The sequence below is a fragment of the Myxocyprinus asiaticus genome, chromosome 21 (assembly GCF_019703515.2).
Source record: "Myxocyprinus asiaticus isolate MX2 ecotype Aquarium Trade chromosome 21, UBuf_Myxa_2, whole genome shotgun sequence".
Taxonomy (NCBI): Eukaryota; Metazoa; Chordata; class Actinopteri; order Cypriniformes; family Catostomidae; genus Myxocyprinus; species Myxocyprinus asiaticus.
The window spans coordinates 7,639,505-7,652,337 of record NC_059364.1 but is presented as its reverse complement, the minus strand read 5'-3'; the positions used below and the strand labels follow the sequence as shown (position 1 = coordinate 7,652,337).

General features: G+C 35.6%; 1 protein-coding gene across 1 annotated transcript in view; it reads left to right on the top strand.

The window, feature by feature from the left end:
- The window catches only part of cdh23 (cadherin-related 23), a 340,743-nt gene that overhangs the window by 186,897 nt on the left and 141,013 nt on the right, over nt 1-12,833 (top strand). Inside the window, exons 10-11 of the mRNA XM_051648347.1 lie at nt 4,247-4,359; nt 9,058-9,246. Of these exons, the coding sequence (XP_051504307.1) occupies nt 4,247-4,359; nt 9,058-9,246 (302 nt within the window). The remainder of the gene's footprint in view (nt 1-4,246; nt 4,360-9,057; nt 9,247-12,833) is intronic.

The following is a 12,833-nucleotide window of genomic DNA, read 5'->3' as shown; positions in this document are numbered from 1 at the left end:
TGGTTGTCTTAAGCTGCAGTAGGTGAGCTTTCTTAACTGCTGGCTTTCAGCAGGATTAGAGTGAGTGAGCTATCTCCTCTCCTGCAGAGCTCACCTCACTCACACTCTTCGCTTTATTCTCTCCATCAACTTAGGCTGAGCTTGATTTCTCAAACAGAAACAATTCTCTCTGCTGTCACTTTGTGTGTTGATGAGATGTCAATCCCTGTGAAGGAGAGTTTTTGTTCTTTCAGGCAGAACTTAGCATCACTCTAGTCTTCTAAAGAGTGTACCTTACTGATGCTAATATAACAGCTTTTAAATAAAAGCTCTTGTGTACTGTGTATTTATACCGTTACAAAATTATGAAGCAAACCTAATCTGCACTAGCCCCAAGTTAAAGGAATATTTCACCCAATAACATTTGTTCATTTCATTATTTAATAACTCCCTTGTCATTCCAAACCTGCATGCTGTCATTTCTACTGTGGAATTAATTAGAAATGTGTTTTAAAGAATCTTTATGTAGATTTTTTTCCATCAAATTACAGTTCATAGTGACCACAGCTGTCAAGCTTCAAAAAGGTTGGTCTATCCCTTACACAAAGATGTTTCTGTGGCTCCAGAAGATGTGGAAGTATCACACATGAGTCATATAGAACTTTTATGGTATTTTTTGCAGCCTGGTCTCATGAATATTACGTGACTGTGGCAAGCACTAAATTACGTGTTTCATTACATGTTTAGCTGCAGTTTCCCAGTGAAATGTCCAGCAGAGGGCGCAAAAAGCGAGTGAAATGGTGTTGTTATCGGACGAGGTTTTTCAGTTAAATATTAGTCAGGGGTTTTAATGAGTAAAACTTACCTCTCTAACCTAAAACTTTAACCTAAACCTAACCAATAGTATTTTAACAAAGCAAATGAGAGGTGAACAAAACAGACATCCTTACCCTAAACCAACACTTAAACCTAAGCGATAGTGATGTAAAATGAAATACGACATGAAAGCAAATTTTTTGAAGCAACCACGTCATCTCGTGTTGCTTCTATGACACTTTCATCTCCCGTGTCAGCTTGCGTGCTTGACTGGTCTTGAGCCGCGGTCTTCTGAGTCCAAAGTCCAAAACTCTATCAGGTGAGATACTGCGGAAGCTGATCACATTGGAATGTGTGTGTAAATGTAGGAGGGTCTGTACAAAGATGTGTTATAGTAAAAGTGTTTCGAGATCATAACATAGCAGGGTATGAGTAAAAGAGCAAACAATTAGTGTTTTTAAAGTCATATTCAGCCATTGTAGTTGTGATTTGTGTGAAAATAAATAAAATGCACAGATGTTGTATAAGAATTATCATTTTTTGGAAGAATTATTCCTTAAATTTAGTTGTGCAAGAGAACCTTTTAGACATTTCATCGACTGTGCATGTTGAGAATATATTTCAAGTCCATAAATTTTCTCCACATCAACATGATGTGATCATAAAACTATAATGCAAAGTCTATGAATAGTGCTTGCTCACAGCCATCTCCGAAATTACTCAGTGCCTCCTCCTCACCTTAAGAAATATATTTACATTGCCAGATAAGGATTATTATCATTTTCAAATCAGCCAGCTCTTCAGTGGTCTTACTCCAGTGAACAGCCAAACATGCTAATTTTAATGAATCCATCAGGTCACCACAGCTCTCAGCCTCACATTTGATCTCACACTGGGCATTTGGGAAAGTGAATTAAAGTGTGTGTTCTAATTGGCTGCTGATGCCCAGAGGAGCCAATATATTCATGCTTGCATACACTCAGTTCAAGCGCTCTCAATCAGTCTGGGTACTCCCATTGTTTGATTTCCATTACGCAGATGGTTCAGATTGCTATTTGAATGTATAAGTCACAGCTCTCTCTGCAAGGCGGATCTGACTTGCTCATGCATGCTCAACAAGCTCAGTCTCAATCCAATACCAATGCTGCAATCATGTGGCTATGTCCAATTTGGCATAACAGTAGTGAACACCTGAGATGAGATGGGCCTAATTGAAGAATATATTGAGAGTTTGAGCACTGGGGAATGGGAAGAGACAGGAAGGTGGAGGAAAGGCATTTTTACCGATAACATATACATCTTTAAAGACAGACCTACCATAAGCTCTGAGGTTGGTTATCTGTATTGTATGCTTCTGTTGATGCATTCAGTCCGCATTTTTAAATTCATTTAAAAAACAAAATTCACATTTAATAGTGTAATTTTGGGGTAAATAACTACACTACTCATGATTCTGAAGAGATAAGATCCACCAATCAGAGAATCGTGTCAAACAAAGTGCGCCATAAGAGATTTGCAGCGACTGCCCACTTCCATAACCCACTACAAATGACACAATCGGGTCATTCTCACAACTACTTATGTATTTGTATATACACTCACTGAACACTTTATTAGAAACACTATGGTCCTAATAAAGTGCCTGACGTGGTCTTCTGCTGTTGTAGCCCATCCGCCTCAAGGTTCGACGTGTTGTGCATTCTGAGATGCTATTCTGCTCACTTTAATTGTACAGAGTGATTATCTGAGTAACCGTAACCTTTCTGGCACCTCGAACCAGTCTGGCCAATCTCCGTTGACCTCTCTCATCAACAAAGCATTTCCATAGAGACTGTTGTGCGTGAAAATCCCTGCAGATTAGCAGTTACAGAAATGCTCAAACCAGCCTGTCTGGCACCAACAATCAAATGTTTTGTAGTCCTTTCTTTCAGTAAAGATGTTAAGTACACAGTGTTGTACCTTTGCCTTTTTATCAGATTGTTTAATAATTTTTTGCTTTAAATCAAATTTTGTAATGTTGTTATTCACCTCAGAGCTGGTTGAATGGGAAAAATACTTCTGGAACCAAGATGGCTGAGAAAGTGGGCGGGCACTGTTGTCCTCTATAGAGAACAGAACGATGGAGTGGTGGATGAATGGAGTAATGGGGGGCTGATGATCTTTAGTAGTACATGATTTATGGGTTGTGAGGTCTCAGAGACCACAGGAAGGCTGTAATGGACAGGATTTGTATTGCTCTGTATGTGCCCTCTGCATCTGCTGGACTAAATAATTGTGCAGTGAATAAACACTGCAGCTGTGCAAGATGGATAGAGAACAAAAGATATGAAATGAAAATAGACTTATTACTGACGTACCATAAAATTAGGCAAAGTGAGGTTTTAATGAGATGAACAGTTTATAGAGGGAGAATCAAAATGAAAAACCACAGTTTAACATTCTATTGTAGGCCTAAAATTTGGGCCACTGCTTCTGAGCACTGAACTAATTACCCACAACCAGCATGATATCTCAGGAGTAACGGATTATTTAACAGTACAGCTCTTCCCAGAGTCTGAAGATATTATTCTCTCCTATCCCAGACCAGGGACAGGTCCACTTCCAAAGCACACGCTTGCTGTCTGTAATGCATTGCATAAGAGGAAGCATTATTTTTTTCTTACTTTGTCCAAGTCTGCGGTTTATAGGAGGATATTTGTTGACCTAAACACTGTTAAAGTGTACAAAAATCCTAAAATGATTAGGAGGCTCTTTATGATAGAAGTTTTTGAGATCCCAATGAAAGTGAATGATGACTGAGGCTTGCATTCTGCCTAACGTCTTCTTTTGTGTTACATGGAAGAAATGGGTCAAATGAGTTTGGAACAACATGAGGGTAAATTATGAGTTAATGATAAGTTGAAGGTAAAGTGTAACTTCTGTGTCACAATATGTAATTACAAAAGGGTTTTCAAACACACATCCAAATATATCTTCTGGTATATAGCGAAATCTCAACTATTTGAAACATTTCTACCATTGCACACTATCTATATATCATCATATCACGCAGTCCTAATTTCCAGGAGAGGAATGACAAGATTAATTCCTTTAAACCCCAAAATCACAGTAGATGAGAGTCACAATCCCTTCTGGAGCTGAGGTTAGATGTCTTACTCAAGGGCAGAATTGTAATAAGGTAACTCACTTCACAGATTGCCTCTGAGGGTTTGACCTACAACCTTTGTGTTTAGGCTCAGATATTTAACTACTCTACAATTATGACCAACCAATAATTAAAATGTGAAAAGCTAAATAGTCAAAGTGCAATCAGAGCACAAACTTTTGGGTTAAATATGGCAGTATTCAATGCAAACAAAAACAAGTTTTGACCCAAATGGTGCCTTTAAATGTTTGAAATAAATTCTGATTTGTCCCTGTTTTGACTTTTCAATTTCATTCTTTTAATCAGGTAACACCAACAGCATGTTTGCTCTGGACTACATCAGCGGATCGCTGACAGTAAGCGGACAGCTGGACCGGGAAAACCCGCTTTACTCATCCGGATTCACCATCACAGTGAAGGTGCGACTCAAATCTAGATGAGGCGGGGTGCTCATATGAAGCCATACCAAGTGTGTTTGAGCTGTAATATGATTTCACTAAAGGATTTGGTCAAGCAATTCTCAACTCCACTTCTGATACGTTTTATTATAAGGCTTTCAACGCCTAACGATATGCATTACTAAAATCTAGATTTTTACTAAGAGAATATCTCTAGGATCTACAAGAATTGTCCTCTGCTGGAGTTCTGGTTAGCCTCCTGGTCCCCAGTACTGTACTCACTGGGAACTCTGCCAAATTCGATATTGATTCTACAGTAAATGTTTGCAGACTGTGACTGTAATGTATCAAGCCATTTACCCATATTGAGCATATTAGAATCAGTGTGTGAAGAGGTCTTACTGACACAGAAGCTTTAAATATAATCTTCAACACTCATTACATAAATGGGCATATATATAGTATGGGTGTTTCTTCAACCTTGGGGACTTTTAGCACTTCTCTTTAAAACAAATTCACACTCTTAACTTAGGTAAATGTAACTTTATCTAAGTTAACACTCTTAACTAAGGTTAAATTGATATCTAACATTTTGTGTATCCTAAATATGCCTAATTAAATTATATTAAAATTACAGCTTGATTGGAATGACGCCCCAATACTCTGCTCACAAGTGATATTTACATTGAATTTTCTTTGTTTTCTTCAAACATTACTAGTTTCATATTTTATGGCATGCATGCTCTTCACCGACATTTTTGTTTACCGGGTAACCAAGTACACTAACTTTTGAAAAAATTATTGGGGACAAAAATTGTTTGGTGTGCTGGAAATGACATCACAACTGTGGGGAAACATTTATAGAAATAGTTTTCACACAATAAATATTAAAATGGTTTGTTTTATTTCACTCTTTGTTAGGATTATCAAAGTTGTAAACATGCAATAATTTGTATTTTTACAATGGATTTAACATTGAAATTCTGGGACAAGGATAAAATAGGAAAATCTATACATGAAAGGCATTTAAAAAATACCAAAGATAAATGATGAAGGCCTGGTGAAACGCTTTCAATTTCAAGTTTTTCAGTTTTAATGAGACCTTAATGTAACAAAAGAAAAAAGTTAAAATCACTCGTTTTGATAAAAAAAAAACAACCCCTTGGACATGAAATGGCCCAACGTTGATGTTCCTGGATGCTGACTGGTCAGTGCAACATTCCATCCATGATAACATTGACAAATCGGCATCCAGGAACAACTATCCATTATATATATATATATATATATATATATATATATATATATATATATATATATATATATATATATATATATAAAACATAAAATGTAATAATGTTAATTAAAGTTATTATAAAGTGTTATCATTTTATCAGATCACACTCAAATGAGAAGCAGTCTTGTGTGTAGTATTTGTGTATTTCGAGGGTTTTTGGTGATGTATGGATGAATGAATTTTTTTGTAATGTCACAAATCTATTACACCTCTCTCAGCCTGTGGGGAAGACTAACCATGTGAGAGAAAATGTGTGTGTATCTGTGTGTGTGTCATGTCATCGTTATCTCAGTGCCCCGCTGACAGTTCCAGGGCCAAATGCTGGAGGAGTGTATGTATGTTGTAATGCCCCTTTAGACCTGAGCGATGGAAACGCTTTGTTCCTGTCTTTCCATCTCTGAGAGCTCAGTTTAGCAGAGGCATTTAGGCCCCTGAAAGAAGAGAAAGAAGGGCAGGCAGACTTTGGTTTAGAGAACTTTTAATATAACAACTTAACAAACTTAATTCCTTTGAAATAATTTAAATAAAGACCACATATCCTCTCTCCATCCATCCATCCTGCTTGTTGTCTGTCTGTCTGTATATTGTTAATCCATTATAATAATCAAACTTCAAGACTTTTTAAAACATTTTAACTTTCCATTATGCAAAGTTTGCATTGACAAACTTTTCTATTCTAGTTAATAATAATCAGAAAAAAGTGATTCTTCTGCCAAGTAATATACTTAATTAGCCTTACTGTATTGTGTTCACAGTTTACAAGCAACATACTGTAGCAACTAGCAATAATAAATAGTGAGAATAAATAGAGTGCAACAGTGCCCGTCCACTTTTTCAGCCACCGGGGTCCTGGAAGTACAGTATTTTCCCCATTCATTTTATCTATAGGCTTTTCATAAAATCCTTCATAAAACAGGTCTAAGACATAAACCAAATCAACCAGCTCCGAGGTGAATCACAACATTACACACTATGATTTGAAGCAAAAAAGTATTGGAAAATCATACAAAAAGACAGCGAATGATATAATCGAATTAAAAAAATGGAAAAATGGAAAATTATTGATTTAAAGTTGTTGAATATAAGTATATAAACAATATTTACATTTTTATTGCAGAATATTCAGATGTATTCAGTAGTTTAAAAGTGTTGGGACACTGACTCGATTTGTGGAGCGTTTCTCCTCAGGATCATGGGTAGTGTAGTTCTTCACCAGGAACTCCGCTATTAAACATAATTAAAAAAAAAAAAAAATAATACATTGAAATAACATGGACTGATGGCTTCAACGGAAGCATATACCATAGACTAACAACCTTGGAGCTCATGGTAGGTCTGTCTTAAAAGGTTTAAAAGCTATCATTAAAAATCAATTCACCTATGGAAAAAATTAAAGGGGGTTTTGCTTCAGAAACCAGACTGTTGTACTATATATACCTGATGTGCGGTCACAAGTATGCAGAAATCAGCAATTTTACAACACCTCATGCAATAAAATTTTGGAACCAGAACTATCTGTTTTAGAACAGTAATTCTGACATATAATTGTTGTTCTTGATTGCTTTAGTATCTTGGCGCTGTTTGCATAGACTTCTTCTCACAATATTACAATACAGAAGTTACATTTACTGTAGCTATTTCCTGATTATTGGTCCCTCTTTCTCTGTTTGCGTAATATTATATACATTCCCATTCTGACACTTTCATAAATGTACTCTTTGCTGTTATAAACCGCAGCTGTGGTTCTCTAAATGGAAATCAATGATCACCACAAAAAGTGCTACTCAAAAAAAAAAGCGAAAGCATTAAAAATCTCCCAAAATATTCATAACTTATAGATTTCTACTATCTATTTCACTCTCCACCATACCAAGTCTCAGCTCCTTTATGTTTTTCTTTTTACCCTTTTACCTTATTACTCTCTCTGTCTCTGTCGCGCTCTCTCTCTCATTGGTGGCATTATTGATTTTGAGTGAAAAGTAATAAAACTAATTTCTCAGCTTCACAGAGCTTGGATAGGCTAAAGTACATCGGGCTGGAGGTCAGTGCATTCATTAGATCTATGGATAGAGAAGAGATGGGAAAGGGGGTGTTAAACTGCACATTTCCATGACTAACCTAGACCTGCAGCATCGCCCCAAACTCCATCCTCAATTCACCTGGCATCCCTCCATCTTAAAACACCATTATTCATTTTTATTTCTGTCTGATTCTGAGGCCGTAGTACAAATAGGTTAGGAGAGAGAATGAAAGAGAAAGAGAAAAAAGAAGTAAGTGAATGCGAGCAATTGTTTGCTGTCGATAAGACTTGTTTATCCTAAATTGTATTGCTTGTGTCTGTCTTCCTCCGTTGGCCTCCATGTGCCCCCACTTACCGCAGAACCATGGGATTTCTCTCAGAATCCTCCCCTTTGATTTAATAAAGAGGTCGTGCTGAACAAATGGAAGAGATTGAAGACTAAATGTTAACGCTGCTTACTGCCACTTTTCTTCTTTTATCACATGTGTCTCTCTCATTTCCTATCTCCTACTGCCTCTCTCTTCATCTTTCTTATGCTTTTTCTTTCTCTTTTTATATCTCCTTTTTAAGCAGTTGTTCAATCCTAAATGAAGATTCTGTGCTTATTTACTCACACTAATGTTGTACCATACCTGTATGCTGTTATGTGTCTGTGGAAGACATAATTACCATTTTTACATAGCATTTTTCCATATACTAACAGTAAAAAAAAAAGAAAACACCATATTCGTTATTTACTGAAAATCTTCCCCAGCACCAAAGCTCCAACTGTATATTTCACAAAATGTGATATTCAGTGGCCTCCAAAATGTACGGACACTTAAGTTACACTAAAAATGCTTACATGTCATTGCATTAGACAGCTAAATATCAAACCAAGTGGCATAGATTTTTAAGAAAGTTAGCACAAGCGAATTTGTCTAGCAAAATATTTCACAAAAAGAAGTTTGTTAGGTACTATAGATATACTGTTCGAAATTCAGACAAAGTATTTGGACACTTTCTGGTTGTCCAATGTTAGTAGAACATGTTCAAGTGATGAACTACACCTGAGGCTCCTCTGCTAGGACACCTGTGTGAACTTCATATATCCAATTACCTTGATATCAGTTAAAAGTAATTGCAAAAGTTAGCTCTGAAAAAGGCTTAGTATCATTTGTTTGCAATTCATAATTTTTGTAATGTCCAAATACTTTTTGGGGGGCCTACAGTACTATGCAAAAGTTTTAGGCACTTAAGATGTTTGTCTTAAGATGGTTAGTTATATCTTCAGCTATAGTGTGTCAATAGGAAATATACATTTTAGACTCCCAAACATTCCTTTTACATTGAAAGTTGGTTTAATATTTTCTGAGATTGCATCATAAATACTCCACTCGCCTCTCTTAATGTTTCTCTATAGGCCACAGAGCTGAATGACGATCGTACACCCTCAGCAGCCACGGTCATGACCACCTTCACCATCCTGCTGATCGATAAAAATGATAATCCACCCAGATTCAATAGCTCTGAATATCGTGTGCTGATCACAGAGCTCGCCCAGGTCGGCTTCGCTCTGCCTCTCTTCATTCAGGTCGAAGACAAAGATGAGGTGAGACACACAAACAAACAGTTATGTTTTAAAAGAGAATAATTTTCTCACATTATTTTATTTCTGACACATTTAGACATGTTTGTCTATATTGCCTTCATTTCTCCTGAAAGTCATCTGAGTGAAAAAAGCTGTTTGCAAAAACATCTTTATGGTCTTCACGAACATGACATTTTCGCCCATATAGACTTCTCTGATGTCACTGAACACTGCTACCCTTCATAACTCTGGAAGTTCAGATCAGTCAGATGTCAACCTTTTTCACCTACAGCATCTTGCTCGATCCCTGTCTGTCAAGCGTCAAACCTAGTCACCAGTGGTGTAAAGTAACAAAGTACAAATACTTTGTTACTGCACTTAAGTAGCTTTTTTCAGAATTTGTACTTTCTTGAGTATTTAAATTTGTTGCAACTTTTACTTCATAAAATTGTAAAAAAAAATTCCATTCCCAAAATGTCCTGGAATTTGACAATCTTTCTGACACGTTTACCCATATGAACATTTGTTGTTTATGTGCACAGTATTTAAGGAGGATATATATATATTTTAATAAAGCTAATACGTCAGTGTAATTAGGCCCTATTGTTAATAGCTTGTAGTGTAGTAACTACTTTTTAAAAGGGTAGCTTCAACTCGAAATTGCTCAGGGATACATTAAGTAAATATTTTAAACTTATACATTATACAATGATTGATATTATTATTTGAAATAATTATATGCTGTTCATGTTCGTTTCCATGGACTATAAGCTACAAACTATTTTTTGAAATAAAATGCCATGTCCTTATCCACCAGCAACTAAGCTTTACTTACACTGAACTGTCACTTATTGTATTCAATATTACCTGTAAGAGACTCAATTATTAGGCTATAAATATAACAACATGACTGGGTCATATTTTTTAAGATTTGAAGATTTGAATTTGCAGTATTTACTTTTACTTTTAGATACTTAAGTATTTTTAAAACCAGGTACTTTTTTTACTTTTACTTAAGTAGTTTTTTAATGGATGACTTTTACTTTTACTTAATTAATACATTTGTGTGGTATCTGTACTTTTACTGAAGTATGGAAATTAAGTACTTTTTCCACCACTGCTAGTCACCCTTCTGAAACTTCTCTCTTTGCTGTAACCAGAGTGTTCAAGTCAGCAACAGCATCATAATATAACTCCATGCTAATTCTTTTGCATCTGAAAGCAGATTTTGACACGGTCAACCAGACACTTTTCATCTCCAAGCTGGCAGAGATAGGCATTTCAGAATCAGCACTTTCTTAGTGCTTTCACCTAGTGTACCACTATAGCTGAGCAATATATCGAATATTCACTATATATTCGCAATGATTATGCTGCTGATATAAAATGTTAGCAACATAGTCAATATTGTGATGAGTGTAATGCACTTTTTAAGTTTCTGTGCCATTATACTTGTTTTGACATCCTTAAGAGTTTGATTCTGTTTCGATAATTCAATTCAAAACTGTGAATCAACAATTAATTTGCATCATCACTCAAAAATGTTTGTGGAAGTATGTGTCATTTTTCATGTAGTAACATTTTTGTAAAAATATGTATGTAAAGAAATGTGTTGTTAAATTGTAATTTAATTCTTAAACTATGTGCATAGAATAATAGCACGTATACATGAACAGCAATACGCTGATACTGTAGCTATCCAAAATCAGCTTATTCAGAAAAGCCTCTATCTGCTTTTGACCTCAAAACGTAAACAGTCATTCATACTTGTGCGCATTAGATTTGTGCAATGCAAAATCAGGGTAATGGGCAAAAGTTTATGTTTAACCGTTTATGATAAAGCAAAGTCATTTAAGGCATTTGCAGAACTTGACCTTTCATGTTGCCGGCTTATTAAGCATAATCATGTAAGATCAATACATTTTCCATTTTGTATCTCAATATATTATCTTTAGCATTTTAGGCATAACTTAGCAAGTGTTGTGAATTATCAGCTACCTAATTATTGAGATATTATATATGTTGTGCAAAGAGAGTACCAAAAGAGACTATATTTTTAGAAAGAGTTTTGCAATTAATGGTTTGTGGATAGGTAAGTATTTTTAAGCTGATCTACCCTGTATGAGACATAAATTATTACCTGGGATGCTATGCAGAGCAGAGTTACAGTATATAAATGTTAGATTTAGTTGGGATCAAAGGTTTGTAGGGAATGCTTGTTAAGGTCCACATTTAAGAGATAAAATACTCATGACATTTGTTGCTTTCATGAGCATCATTTGAAACATTTTGAAACCATACTTGTGTAAATAGTGTAATTTTTTTAATGTAATACATTGAGAGAGCAAGAGACACATGCACAAACAGCCTTGTTCGCTATTTAATCATCTTTTTAAAAGATAGACTCTAAATTCTGAATGGATGTGCCACATTCAAAGTTGTTGTAAAATGCAGATAATTGCACACCTGTAACCACACATATATTCATTTAACTTTGTCAGTTTACTATGTTAACTAAGTTAAGATTTTACTTGGCAACCGCAAACAGCTTACAGTTAGGCTTTAAACTGTATTACTTGGCAGAAGATTGTTTATCCCGATTATTAATATGAATTAATGTAACTATTTATTATGTTCATTGGCACAGTGATTAACAAGAAAAATAAAAAAGGCACTTTAATTAAAAAAAAAAAAAAAAAAGGTTGCCGACCCCTGTTTTAGGCTGTTCGCTTCATGTCATTACCTAAGAACACTCCTTACCCATAGTGAAATTACTGCATTGCATGGCCTATCATGGAACACCCCAACTCTGATATATATTTACAGTCTTTCACATGCCAGCTTACACACACCAGGACTCCCAATCCTTTTAGGCTGGACCATGTTTTAGTTTGCTTTTAAATAGGTGAGATAGAGCATCAAATTTTTACTTACAAGCAGAATCAATCAGAGCACAAACAGATAAGTGCAGCACAAGGCTGCTTAGATTGATTCCTGCTGAACAGATAAATAGAAAGAGTGACAGATAAGTGGAGAGAGAAAAAGAGGCCATGTTTGGAATGGAATACTTAAAGAGCACCTATTATGGTTTTTCAAATATTACCTTTCATGTAGTGTGTTATATAGCTGTTTGTGGATGTAAAAAAGTCTGCAAAGTTTCAAAAATCAAAGTACTAACCTACGTAATTTGGTAACAAAAAACCCGCCTCTGGTCTTCATTGGCTGCTCACGAACAGCTTTGACCTGCCCTCAAACACTGCAGTAAGCGGTAGACCAATCACAACAGACTGGGACATCTGACCAATCAGAGCAGAGTAGACTCTCTGAAAGGAGGAGTTTAGAATGAATCCTTTAGAACGGATCATTGAAGGAGTCATTTTTTGACACTGGGAAAATGCTGCAATTTAAATTATGAGCAAATGAAAGTGTTTTTTGACCTTGGATGCATGTAAATCTATTGTATGAGACCTCTAAAACAAAATTAGGCACATTTAAAAACCATTATAGGTGCTCTTTAACATACAACTTACTGAATAGTGTGCAGTATACACTGTGTACTGCATATTATTTTTTGTTTAAATAGTAAATGAAACGGCAGGCATTTGCAA